At 37.6% G+C, this 14,380-nt stretch overlaps 1 protein-coding gene across 1 annotated transcript; it reads right to left on the bottom strand.

Moving 5' to 3' along the window:
• Positions 1 to 1,101: 1,101 nt before the first annotated feature.
• Smp_094140 (DNA replication licensing factor MCM6, putative) lies at positions 1,102 to 10,789 on the bottom strand (the record flags this gene model as incomplete). Its single annotated transcript, XM_018796786.1, has 14 exons — positions 10,677 to 10,789; positions 10,499 to 10,642; positions 10,348 to 10,464; positions 10,154 to 10,316; positions 9,985 to 10,124; positions 8,597 to 8,709; positions 8,263 to 8,408; positions 5,999 to 6,211; positions 5,272 to 5,499; positions 4,317 to 4,580; positions 3,596 to 3,730; positions 2,760 to 2,921; positions 1,628 to 1,765; positions 1,102 to 1,542 (listed from the first exon to the last, which is right to left on the bottom strand). The coding sequence occupies exons 1-14, from the start codon at positions 10,766 to 10,768 to the stop codon at positions 1,102 to 1,104; spliced, it is 2,496 nt and encodes an 831-aa protein (XP_018646846.1). The 5' UTR covers positions 10,769 to 10,789.
• Positions 10,790 to 14,380: the final 3,591 nt, after the last annotated feature.

The raw sequence follows: 14,380 nt of genomic DNA, 5'->3' as shown, positions 1-14,380 counted from the left end.
AGTCTGATCAGCTCTAACGGGTTGGTGTCTGACGAAATCTCTGCACGATTTTAAAAAGTTCGTTTTGCTTTTGCCAACTTACGTCATCTATGGTGAAGGCGAGATATCCGCCTATCGATTAAAGGACAAGTATACTGTGTAGCAGTTCGCTCTGTTCTACTTTACGGCTGTGAAACGTGGCCATTAAGAGTAGAAGATATTCGTAAGCTGCTAGTAATTGATCACAGATGTCTTAGAAATATTGCTCGCATCTGCTGGGATCACCGGGTAAGTATTGTGAGGTTAGACGTAGGGTATTAAGGGATGATGGTAAATCAGTTGATGAGGTCATGAATCTTCACCGACTGAGATGGTTCGACCACGTGTTACGTATGCCTGAACACCAATTACCACGACGCGCAATGCTGACTTCTGTCGGAAACGGTCGGGAGAAAGTTAGGGGTGGCCAAACCAATACTTGGCATCAGTCCTTGAAGTTACTAACTTCTGATCTGAGCCATGTTGGTAGATGCGGACTACTTGGGGTCCGCGTGACTATCGTAGCCAATGGTTGAAGACTGTGTGACATGGCTCAGAATCGATCACAATGCCGTAGGTGTATACACTCTTTGTCTTCCCTTAAACCTTGAGATTAAAATTGATTCATATCTGTCTTTCTTCCTGTACTATATCCCTATACACAATCTTCCTTTTATATTTTACTACCATTGAAGTAACCACTTCTATGAAGTTGGTGTTCATCTTATTGCGCTAATATATTTTTATTTATTTAAACACAGAAATATTGGTACAAGGAAGCACCAGATACATATGCGCCATACAAATCTCATTCGATTTGCTTGAGGGCTGTGATACTGCCTAGGTGCCCAAACTGAAGCAGGTGGTTTTCTTAGGGGGCCACACCCCGAGCCTTTGACCGAAAGATCTGATCCACAAGGCAGTGGAGCATCGTGAGGAGATGCATTCCCATGGTAGCCGGTGACCAACGGTTGATTCATACGCCATTTGTTCCCTCAGGATACTGGAGCCCATGTGCACCATTGGTTTGGAATCAGGGTTTTCCAACTCCCCTAGGTGGAGTCGCCTTGTCCACCAACCCGGTTAAAGCGCTGGGCATTCGCTTTTCGTCCTCTCAATTTCGTGAACAACACCCCCGACTTTATTAAACAACGTAGTTCGTTTCAAGAGAACCACCATAAATAATTCCAATATGGGAATCGGAAAGTAAGCAAATGTCAAATGCAACGAAAAGTGATATGGTGATAAGCTTACCTTTTTTATTAGGCGATCGATTATGCGCTCGACAAGAAGCTTAACTTCCGCTAACTGCGCTTCAGTTTCAAATTCATCGACAACTTCTTCTAGATACCAGTTGACTAGTTCGCTCCTTTTTGGGGCACCTGGAGTCTGATCAGACTCACTATCTGTTGCTGAGGTCTCGCACCAGTTTCGAGCCTTCAAAATTAAAAGACTAGCAATCCGTCTATACTCATCGTATGTCACTCGTAAATGCCCAGCAGTTGTATTCGTCTCTGTAGTTGGCTAGTTAAAATAATTTTTAAAAAATGGAAAAATAAGTAAGAAATTTGATAAGATTTAAAGAACGCCTTTTTTCCAAAATACATACCTGATCAATAACTGGTGTTTCTGAAGCATCTGTCAATTGATGTTGGTCTTCTTCTTCTAGATTTATATCTGGCTGTTCAACTCTTATTATGGATTTATTTAAGAGAGCAAAGGCTTCTTGTACATGCACTTTTGTTACCTGTTATGAAGAACAAAAGACTATTAATAGAGTACGGTGTACTTGTATAAAAGAAAAACGTTAGTAGTGACAGCTAATACATTGGTGTTAGGAAAACGTGAGGAAAGATCATGAAACCTGGAGACTTATTAAACGATCTGTTTAGGATATTTTTTATTGACTTAATTTTTCGCTATTGCTTGATCTAGTAACAGTTTCCCTAACCTACTGTGGATAAATTAGTTAATTAACTACAATTGTGTTGTTCAGCTTTGCGTCAAAAATACCTAGTTATGTACACATTGTTAGTTAAAGCACAATGTAGCCTGTTATTTTAAATATACGATCACATGATATGATTCAAGAACATACAACCATTTCTCCAGTGTTCTGACTTGCGGGCTGAAAAAGTAGTTCCGGCTCGAGATTGTCTACTGTTTCAAACATAGCTACTATACCCGTGGAACAGTAGCTATTGACAAAAGTAGTTGCAAAGAAAAAGCAAATCGAGCTAGATTCTTTGGGTAAAATCTCTTATCAATGAACATTCTTAATTATGCTACTGTTAGTTAGAACTTTCCATATATTATGGACTACTTTAAGTAGTACTTTATTTAACAACGATCACTATTACAAAATGACAAAATGAATAACTTACGCAATTTCCCATCTCTTAAGACAATAAACTAACGATTACGTTGGTACAAACATTCATTTCAACATAAGTAACATCACTAGTTGTTAATCAACAAGAGTGACTTAAAATATGTTTTGAGGTTTGATACGATAAAAATCAGTCGTTTAATGGTATCGGTTGATATATCCTTTTAAAGGTAAGACTAAAGTTTCGAATCAAAAGTTTACATAAGCGAACGTGCACATGGAGCGCGAATTGATTATGACATTAGTTTAATGCACTACAACTTAAACAATAAAAAACTTCTGAATAAGTCATTTTGAGTGGAATGGTCACGGAAATTATGAATACGTGAAATTTAGGAAGTAAAAATCTTACGGTATCTGCACAGTGTAGTCGTGCTGTTGCTTCTGAAAGACGAACAAGACTTTCCAGCTGTCTAACAGTGATGCGCCATGCAGACTTTGTTCCACTGGAAGCATCTCGCTGACGCATTTTTTTGTACTCTTCGACCATGCATTCCATAGCTTCTCCGCTGATCTGATAATATAAAATGCACGTTCAGATATATGACTTCATATTACTAGGTAATCTCAAATGAGTAGCGAGACAACTATATTTCCTTCGGGATATGGTAAATTGACCAGTAAATAGTTAAATATTGTTAGTATAATATTTCTGTAAAACTGAACACACGTCAATAAGAATACACGAAGATTGGTGACATGAAAATTCGATAACAATTAGCATACGACTTAACTGGAGTCAGATATAGGGCCACTAAAATAACAACAGAATTATTTGGCGATAAAATAAATGCAACTCAGTCCGTCTGTAAGTAAAGGTTATAAGTACTATTCGAATGTTCAAGCGACCAGTGGGCGTAAGTGTTTGAATCTGCATTCTTCATTGTTTAACATTTCTTATCATCATTTACACCACTACTACTTCGACTTTTTGTATTTTTGCTAACTTCATCTCGAGATGCTGAAATCGAATAGCAACTTGTCAACTTATAATCACTTAGGATGACGTGTATTTGTGGCAGGTTATATATTGAGTAAGACTGACTTATGATTAGATCCTTGTGATTTTCCTGTCGGTCTTTGAAGAAAACTAAGAGACAAATTATAAATAACTTTGAAAATAATTAATTCTGTTGATGGCAAAGTTTAGTAAATATCTGAGGTAATGTGAAACAAACTATTTCATACCTTTGGTTTAAAACAGCGAGCGAAAGCGATGTAACGACGAATGTTATCAACTGAATAGATGGTATGAGTATCTTCTGAACCATGTCTCCCCATGTGCAAATCTACAATTGAACGAGCGATAGCATAATCCACGATCTGAAAAAAAGCAATGAGCAGGAACGCAACAGTCAAAAAACACATTGCACATAATTAGTATAGTTCATCAACATATCTCAGTGTATCCTGCGAGAAGTTAGGGTGTTTAATAGATTAGTACATGAGAAGATCGGTATTACACTGATTAAACAGTCTTTAGGATTTCCTCTGGAATGCAGGTCAAAATTACTATGAGAACTAATGGAACAGGTTTTCATAAATAAGTGGCTGTTAAATAGCTCATTACCATTTGCAAAATGTGATACGATACCACTTGCTTTGTGTTAATCATGAGAACGTAAGCAAATCAGTAAGCAGACATAAACACAATTGTTCCCAGGTCGTGCTCTGAACTGTTAACATGTAGATGAAATCACTTTGATAAACAAAAAACAAGACAGAACTCATTCAAGATACTAAAGCATCTGACAAGTACATGGTCTCAAGATAATCTGACGTGTAACTTTACGTTTACAGCTCTTACTATCCGTTAAAGAATTCCTAAGTTTATAAACAACTATTAGTTGCGACTACTTTGCCTCCCATAGATGGATCGGGTACGTAAAACAAATACTAAGGAACTTACGTCGTTGCATTCATCAATCAGTACAAAAAACAGGTCGAAACGTGATATGATGGGAGCAGACAAGCCAATATTATGTCGTAGAGATTTCGATCTGTCGTAGCGACCACCAATGGGGTTAGCTGCAGCAAGAATAGAAGTCCGAGCGTTCAGTGTAGCTTTTACACCAGCTTTCGTTATGCTGATTGTTTGCTGTTCCATCGCTTCGTGAATTGCAACTTGATCTTTAAGATCCATCTTGTCGAATTCATCTATGCAGCAAACTCCCTTTAAGCAAGAAATTTAAAACTAGTGAAAAAATTATCCACAAAAATTAAAGAGATTATTTAGATAATACCAAAAAAGGAATTCATGTTTGGATTCACATAGTGCAGTGATCTAGTGGACCCATAACAAAGGTTCTGCATTGTCACTAAAATATTCATTAGAATATGTGACCATGGATGAAATTATGGTTGGAATCGGAGTAATTCCTTTGATAATAATGGCAGGTTTCGGTAATCAATAGTCGCGTGTAAAAGACTCAGTACTGAAATTATAATACATACAACATTTGGAAAGGGTTGTTTTCCAGTTGCAGTTGGTAATAAATAATAAAAATCATTAGAATAAATATCAAAGAAATCCATTGAATGCTTTTCACTCGGACGTTTATTGTAATTTGGAACATAGAAATTGGTTTCTAAATAAACACTTCGACATTCGATATACTCAGAGATGTCCAGGGGCACGTTGCTAGCCGTGAGCTCTTATTGTTCAAGAATGCGCCTGGATTTTTGACAAAGATTAATGATTGCTTAAGCATTACAAATGCATAAATCTCCTTTAGGAAAGTGAGATATTTTTGTTACCTATATATTCGCTGTGTACCATGAATACGCTTAACAAAACATAAATCACTGAAAAACAATCGTATAAATGACTGCTTCAACTAAAATGTCTGAAGTTAGTGACTTACATTGTCTGCAAGCATTAGTGCTCCAGCTTCAATGACAAATTCGAAGGATTCTTCATCCCTCACTACTGCAGCTGTCAAACCTGCTGCTGAGCTGGCTTTACCACTAGTATAGACGGCACGTGGAGAAAACCTTTCAACATGCTTTAAGAACTGAGACTTCGCTGTACTTGGATCACCAACTAGACATACGTTTAGATCTCCACGGAGATGAGTTTTTTCTTCAGTAATCTATAAAAAATTACATAGTACATCTGACTGAAATAAATTACACGTTGCACTAAGATAAATTAGAAACTAGCACAAACTTTCACAATGAGATGTCAATGACTATGTTTTTCAATATAAAATACAGTAGCAAGAAAGACAAATCGAGATTCTACGCAACATATTTTCACAATATCTGCAGCTTTGCATATCAACATGAAAATAAATAGCCAGGATTGGTGGAAGTTAGACATTAACAACGTTGGACGCCGACTCAGCCGTCTAGAGGTTAAGAGTTCGCGCGCGGGACCGACAAATCCTGAGTTTGAATCCTGCGAGCGCGATCGTGGATGCGCACTGCTGAAGAGTCCCATACTAAGACGAGACGGCCGTCCAGTGCTTCTAGGTCTTCCATGGTGGTCTAGCTTTAATTGAATCGTGAATTCAACTATTAAAATAGCCAGGAATCAATAAAATAACCCAAATTAAGTTCGCAATGTATAAAACTACTGATTGTACTAACCTTGGGCACACCACCACAGAGCATCAACAAGATGCCTTTCTTAACTTCATCAGCACCGTGAATAGTCGGGAAAAGAGACTTGCACATGTTTGTAAGAAGTTTTCGATCCTGACTCATTTGACAAATCGTATCGAGCTCAGATGGCGTCAGTCTTTTTGATAATGCTTCGTAAGAGATTGCATCAGACTCTTCTAATTCATCTGATGGCAAATACTAAGATGAAAAGTCCAATATTTATACACAGTACGTAAAAAACAGGATACTTTAAAGCCATTTGAAGTGAGGCAAAGTTAAAGTCAGAAAAATAAAATAGTTAATTGTGAGATTTTGAGAACAGTAATAGAATACATAAACCCCAGGGGATTGTGAAACAATAGAAAATGGAAACAGTGGGACGAATGGAAGCGAATAAAAACGTTGAAGTATTTAGTGTCTATTAATACAGAAACAATTCGCCTTTGCTTTGTTAAGATCAAATTTCGGTCAACTTCCGGAAACTCTGATTAAAATCAAAACAACCTTTTAGAAGATTTAGCTTTAAGTGAAATGATTTAGTGACATTAGGACTGCTGTAGCAATCTAGTTGAAAATTAAAAACTCCAGACTCCAATAACAAAAGCGCGACACACGAATGTTGTGTGCGTTAGTGATCCTAAATAATATAATATCGAACAGCTTTGAAACTCAATGTGTGAAAATGAACTGTCAAATTTAAATGGCAATTTCGCATTATGGAATGGATTAATAAAGAGCACTAAGACCTAGTAAATTTCTCTGCTAAATTATTTATTTCGGAATTTCGGTCAAAGTTAGCACAAATTATTTGCCAAGTGCGAGCCCAAGTACTCGCCCTTAAGTCACATTACTTGAGTGAAGGCTAGTAATATTACCCGGTCGCTTGAACCGAAACACGACAAGTGTGATCCGGACGTGCGATACATTGGCTGAAAGCCAAATGATTTAACCACTAAGCCAACACTCCGACTAAAATTCAAGAAACTACTGCCAACAACTACACCACCAGTCGATGTCTGAAGCTATAATTAAAGAATTACCACTCATGAAATTGATAGAAAATTATTAGTGTCAAAAACTGATAACACGCTGTTAAAATGCAGTTTTTCGGTAGCACTGAGTAACACAATGCCAATGTGTTTGAGATGTGTTCCTCTCCCTATAAATTCAAGTTGTTCCTTCAGGACTGACCTGCATCAACACCAGAACTAAGGACAGGGAGTGAAGTAGTCGAACGCGTCGACAACTTCACTTATCTTGGAAGTCTGATCAGCTCTAACGGGTTGGTGTCTGACGAAATCTCTGCACGATTTTAAAAAGCTCGTTTTGCTTTTGCCAACTTACGTCATCTATGGTGAAGGCGAGATATCCGCCTATCGATTAAAGGACAAGTATACTGTGTAGCAGTTCGCTCTGTTCTACTTTACGGCTGTGAAACGTGGCCATTAAGAGTAGAAGATATTCGTAAGCTGCTAGTAATTGATCACAGATGTCTTAGAAATATTGCTCGCATCTGCTGGGATCACCGGGTAAGTATTGTGAGGTTAGACGTAGGGTATTAAGGGATGATGGTAAATCAGTTGATGAGGTCATGAATCTTCACCGACTGAGATGGTTCGACCACGTGTTACGTATGCCTGAACACCAATTACCACGACGCGCAATGCTGACTTCTGTCGGAAACGGTCGGGAGAAAGTTAGGGGTGGCCAAACCAATACTTGGCATCAGTCCTTGAAGTTACTAACTTCTGATCTGAGCCATGTTGGTAGATGCGGACTACTTGGGGTCCGCGTGACTATCGTAGCCAATGGTTGAAGACTGTGTGACATGGCTCAGAATCGATCACAATGCCGTAGGTGTATACACTCTTTGTCTTCCCTTAAACCTTGAGATTAAAATTGATTCATATCTGTCTTTCTTCCTGTACTATATCCCTATACACAATCTTCCTTTTATATTTTACTACCATTGAAGTAACCACTTCTATGAAGTTGGTGTTCATCTTATTGTGCTAATGAGGTGTGGCGACTTGGACCGATGCATATGTGTGCCTGGTTTTATGTTGCAGCTGTTATCAAACGTTAAGTTTGGGCTGACTAGCTTATTGTAAATAGCTGAATGTATAAGTTAATAAAACACCGTACATTTACTGTGACGAAGAGCTTTATGTTGGAACGTACCATGGCAAAACTATAGAAAGTTGTTATGAGGTTCATGCAATCAATTCAAAGTTATAAATTATACTTACTCTTCCATTTGAAGGTATTACAGTACAAGCCAAAAACGCTGTTCTGTAGGAAAGCTCACGCACTCCTAAAGCCTTTAGACCAGTCACACCACCGATCTCTTGATTGTCTCGTCCTCGTAACGGCTTACCCTCTAACGATCTGTCACCTAAATAGAACCAAAAACAGGATTTTATTCTTAAACAACAAAGCCATTGGATTTTTTTACTACTATCGATACTCCTATACAACGCCTAATAAATCAGGACAAAACGGAACAGTTGCGAAAACAAGTGAAACAGATGGATTTATGATGGCCACCAACATTTGGTGAGTAAAATAAATATTACGACTTACCAGGTGTCGCTAGTTGTCCAACATCAGGGATAACGATAAGAGTCCCAATAAATTCACATCGATCACCAGGTTGAGCAAGGTCTACTGTGTCTGCACGTAGTATAACTTCAAGGCTGAAATGTTTTACAAAACACGTAAAATGCACTGTTACCCAATGCAAATTAAACAGTGACGTTTCAGGAGCCGAACTACACCATTTAACGTGGGGTTATGTAAATGAGGAAAAAGTTGACTTCACTGCTCAAACAGACATCAATCACTATATCACAGTATTCTCTGTTTCAAACAATCTAATCGTAAACAGAAATGCACAGATTTTATTAAGTTCACAGTTAATACAAATTACATTTTACCTACTAAAAACCACTGCAATAAAAATATAATCAAACTAATTTGCAACAAGTTTAAAACCAAGGGTTTCTACTCCATACAGAAATATAGTAAAGCTCGAATTCATAGTGTTTACATGTTGTGCCAGATTATACAAAAATTTGTTTACCCAAAGCTTTTAGTCATCCATTATGAACAAGTGCAAATCAAAAGCTACAGGTTTTCGATTGCCAAATTTAAAACCACAGAATCATATCTAGACAACTCTAGCTCACACACATATATCTCAAGAGATTTGTTGGTTGAGTTGGTCAGAATAGTTTTTGTCGGACTGTGGAACTTGGTACTTATAATCCACGTGACCAAATACACGCTGCAATCAATTTTAAGTAGCAATCAATTCATACGGTTTCCCGTTGTTGATCCGTAGCATTATTTTAAATCATCTCTCTCCAAACTACTTGTTTTAAGTAAGAAGAAACGAGCTTCCATAATACTATCGGATACTTGTCACCAACTATTTATTTAGGTGACGTTCCAGACCAACAAAACAACAGCTCATTTCCAGTCTTTGTTGTCAAAAATTACTTGGCTTAGATATCCGTTAATTATATCTACGAGGAGAGCATCTACCGCCTGACGGTGACTTTACTGAGTGGATGAACAGATCGAATCACATTTTTTATCACCCACGCGGCGCTTGTACCTATTAGGACTCGTGAATATGTAGACAAAAAGGATGTGACTATAATTTATGGGAAAAACAATCAGATTTACGATAATAGATGTTGGATTTTGGCGCGGAATCCGTCCACTCGTTTGGCTAAATGGCGTTTTGGCATTTTAGCTGTCAGTTCGTGATGAAAATCATAAATCTGATTACTAATGGTAACCATCAATTATAAATCATAATCCTTATTTTTTAAACTGCCTCATAATCCTCATTTAACTCTAGTGAGCAGATAAAAACACTAAAGGTCACTTTGTCGTCACTCAAAGGTCATACATAAATTATAGTCTTACCTCAAAAAAGACGAAAGTTAATAGAATGAGCTTACTTGCGTGGAATGCTACCTCGAGGTAATTCAGACTGAGTTTCCTGAACTCGAACTTTCTGGAAATCGACGAACTTTGACTCATTCGTAAGTAATTCGAACTTAAGACGGTTCCCGCATTGAGGATTAAAACATACAGTTGGCTAACGAGGTTAGTAATACGTGATGGTACCTGGGTATATTTGAAGGGTTGCTCCACATTTCTTATCACTATTTTACATTCGGAACATCGGAAAGTACCCATTAAAAGCTCAGGGTGAATAGGGTGTGCTCGTACGACCTGAGCACGTACTTTGATCAACCTTCCTAACTGACTTGCCGTGAGATCTCGCATCCTAAGAAAAAATATTTTGAGATTACTTATACCTGTGTAAGCTAGGAACATCTGTAAAACTGACGTAGAAGTCCCTTCCTGAATTTTGTGTATCTGGTACGTGATCATTTACGAAATTTTTTGTAGCTGCGCAAAGTGCAGGATACAGCCTATGGAATTAATTAAGACTATGATAAAACTCACCTATAGAACTCGTCCTGAATAAGTCCAGATAACCTCGTGTCAGACACTATTATGTCCGTAAATGTTACTGATAATGTATTTTTCTCAAGTTGTTTAAGTCCATTAGCAGCTTCTACATATTTCAAAACATCATTTTCTTTAAATCTAAACAGAAAAGTCAAGTGTGGACAAAGGTTACGTTTCCAAAAAATGATGGAAAAGCCTCTGACACTCATCTGCAACTACATCAACCACTCGTATAGTCCGCACTTGGGTTTGAGCAACATCCATTTCTGAAACCCAAAATACGCGGAGAACACAACCTTCACACTTAGTGGCGCGACAAAACCAAGTCTTAGTCCAATTTCCTAATGGACAATTAGACTTCAGTCCTCAGAAGTAAGAATTTGATGTCAAGTGACCTGTATTATTGTTTGAAATTTTATTGCTTTAAATACTAAATCCTCGTTTTAAATTGTCAAATGGTAGTAACACCACTTGCAGTGGCTTATAATTTTTGGCAATTTGCAACTCAATAAGATGTATTGAGCTCAGAAAGTAAATAATCTGCCCTCCTTATTCAAGCACTTTGAAAACCTTCTCCCAGACAAATAGTCCTAGGATATAAGAAAAGATATGATCACTTGATGTCAAAATCTTCGGTATGCGACAAGTCTTTATTAAACCACCTATTATCGATGGTGGAAATCATTTGAGGTACCTACTTCTACACTTACGAGGTCTATCGAAGAGACCTCTAACAACTATATTCTTTTGCCGTTAAACATGTTCTAGTGTGTGTAGGGTCAGTGAAATGTCACTGAGTCCTGGCCAAATCATCCGGCAGCTGGATCACTGAATATCGAACAGATCATCGATCCCCTTCGAGGTTAAGGACGACCAACGTGCATCAGTCGATCGTATGCCATGAACTGGAGCATGCGGTGGTGGCCTCGCTATCTTACCAGTACTCATTTCTACTAATATATTTCCATAATAACATCCATTATATTTTACAGTCTTCAAGGAAGCCATAGTACTTTGGTACGTCAAAGGAGTAATCCACAATAAATGCTGACAGCGAGGTTTGACTTTGAATTTAGCTAGTTCGTCACACCTTTCCCGTTTAACTCCAGTAGATCTCCAATCATTTGACTGAGATCATCAACATTGATTATCTACATATGTACTCTTCAAACGTAAAACAAAGATTTGTTTCTTGAATTTCATATTTTAAATGCTGCCTCACATTTGTAGCGGTAAATGAATCCCCAAAAAAGAGCTCTGTAGGTTTTTGACATTCGATGCTGACCGCATTAGCTTTACTGGAGTCACATAGCTGAAGGCATCTCATCACTCATCCTCAACGGATCACGAGTGGGTACAGTGCACTACGCATTAATTTCAACCATTGGCCAGCTTATACCAAGCCTTCCTTCGACATACGGATAGCCTTTCAAATATTTTTTCCAAGTTCTCCATTTCTGACTTCTGATTTGACTGGGTTGGCATACTTCGATTATAAGGGTGGCGTTGTCAAACTCTGAATACTTGTGGCATATATACATTCGTCGTGTATAATATCCTAAAAAATCTCTTCCAACAACCTAAAAGATAACTTGTGAAGCCTCGTAAGAATGACAGGATTTTAATAGAGTTACCCGAAGTTCTGTGATTGTTAAATGTAACTCGCAAATCCTCGTAACTAATACCTTATGTAAGACTGTCCCATTTATTTTACTCAATAACATATGTCTGTTACCCCTCATGGAGGAGTATAGACCAAGTAAAAGTCGGTTTTTCTGAAGTAGTCTGCCAATGAATTGTGTTGCTGGAAAAAGGTTTGTTGTGTTGTAAAATATGTTTTGATGCGTGAATGACTGTTATCTTCAATCTCAAAACAATATCGTCCGTCCTCTGCTATGTAAGTCGTATTGGCGTGTAGTTTGTGTTTTGGGTTTATAGGTTAATTAATCACAAATTCACCTAGTTTTGTCTTGTTTTTGAATCTCCCAATTGATGTTTAGGACTGCACCTGGTCAGTCTCTTAATGGCATTTGTGCATACTGCGTGTATTGCCTCGATGTAGCCTTAATACACAAGCATTATAAGCAAAGATGGATAGTTGCTAACAGTGGACACCAACTCTGAGATGCAGGTACATTCAGCTGACGGGTCCCAAAAAGGACGAAACGCGTGTCCTGGATTCCACTGCTAGCCACTATCCACCTTTGCTTTTAATTAATCATACTTAACTAATTTAATGTATCTGTGCAACTGAAGTGATAATTACAACACCTGTTTAGTTTAGTGACTTGCTTATCATCTAATTCAGTTTTCTCTATCTAATTATACTACTTGAAGGAAGTACTGAAGCAGATCATTTTAGCAAGTGGAGCTGCTCAATATTTCATTTCCCATAGTGCACTTGAGCATCAAAACTAGAAAACGGTCATTTTGAGACTATGTATATTTCACAGAGCAACTAGCTCCAGGGAGCTGAAGTTGAGAGCATTGAACTTGTTCAGTACATGAGGATATGATGTTGATACATCATATTTATTACATTTCTACTATCCCAAGCATATCGTTAATCCATTTCGTTCATAAACTACACGTGACATAATAGTTATATGGATGCATCGTTATGATTCGCCTTTGCCTAGAACGATAGAGAAACTGTAGTGACCCACATATCAGTCTTCTCTAATGAGTACACTCATAAATATCAGTCTGCCTACAAATACAAAGAGTGTACATTGAATGCTGCTTGTGTCGCGCTTTATAGTGTTCATTTTAAAAAAAGTAACAAGTATGTTTGATGCGCCTTTGTAAACTGTACGTCTGACTTTGACAATATCTCAAAATTACCGTTATTAAACAATTTCCTCAGCGTAACATCGACAGTTGGATAACCATGTGTCTATGCTTTTACTTCCCTGAAAAGCAAAAGTATACAGTCCTGGAAGAGGAGTGTTGTGCGTCTTAATTAAATGCAACTAGCTGTAAAAAAACATTAGAAAACTTTTTAACAACTGGAAATTTTCGTTTGCCAAACACTACTTATCGTTTTATATTTTCCTATAAAATGAGAGGCAAATGCATTAGAATACATAGATAGGAGCAAAAGAACGAAAGCTTTACAATATGGTACAAAGCAAATACTGCGCTTTTCACAGAATGTATTAGCTGACCTGATCGTTAACTAATATTCACGACCACGTTCGTAAGTTACAGCTGTGCAAATTCTTTTATGCTGAAGAACATGTAATTCGTTTATTAATTCATTCCATATTTTTGACTAAAGACGATGCTATTTGATTATTTAGAAAGTGCCCTCACAGATTTGCTTACATACTGTTTCGTCATCAAAATTATGGTACGATGGAACCATCTACGGAGGGCAGTACTAACAGAACCTTCTAAAAAGTTTCTAAAAACAAGCTGAACGCTAACGTTAGTTTCTTAATCACTTCTAATATTTATGAGCTACTTCTTTTGTCTTTTAGTCTAAAAATTAACAATGACTACAGATTTTTCCCTTTCCCTTCAGAATTCCAAGTTAGCGCTTGCCTCGCGATGCACTTTAGTGATGTGTGTCCGACGCACTTGCAACGTCTTTTCCCAATTTATTCTTCATCTGGAAGTCGGTTTGTCTTCTCCCACAGTAGGTTGCTGTTCATGGTATCCAACCAACGGACATTCATTATCTTACGTAGATGATTGTTCATAAATACTTGTACTGCTTTGATGATGGTTGTGATAGTTTTGGAAGTTTCAGCTGCGTACAGTAGAACTGTTTTGACGTTTGTATTGAAGATTTCGACCTTGATGTTGGTTGATAGTCGTTTCGAATTGTATATGTTTTTCAACTGCATGAATGCTGCCCTTGCTTTGTTAATC

This window comes from Schistosoma mansoni (genome assembly GCF_000237925.1).
Source record: "Schistosoma mansoni, WGS project CABG00000000 data, supercontig 0170, strain Puerto Rico, whole genome shotgun sequence".
Classification (NCBI taxonomy): domain Eukaryota; kingdom Metazoa; phylum Platyhelminthes; class Trematoda; order Strigeidida; family Schistosomatidae; genus Schistosoma; species Schistosoma mansoni.
Note: the sequence above shows the minus strand (reverse complement) of the source record. Positions and strands in the feature narration are given on the sequence as shown.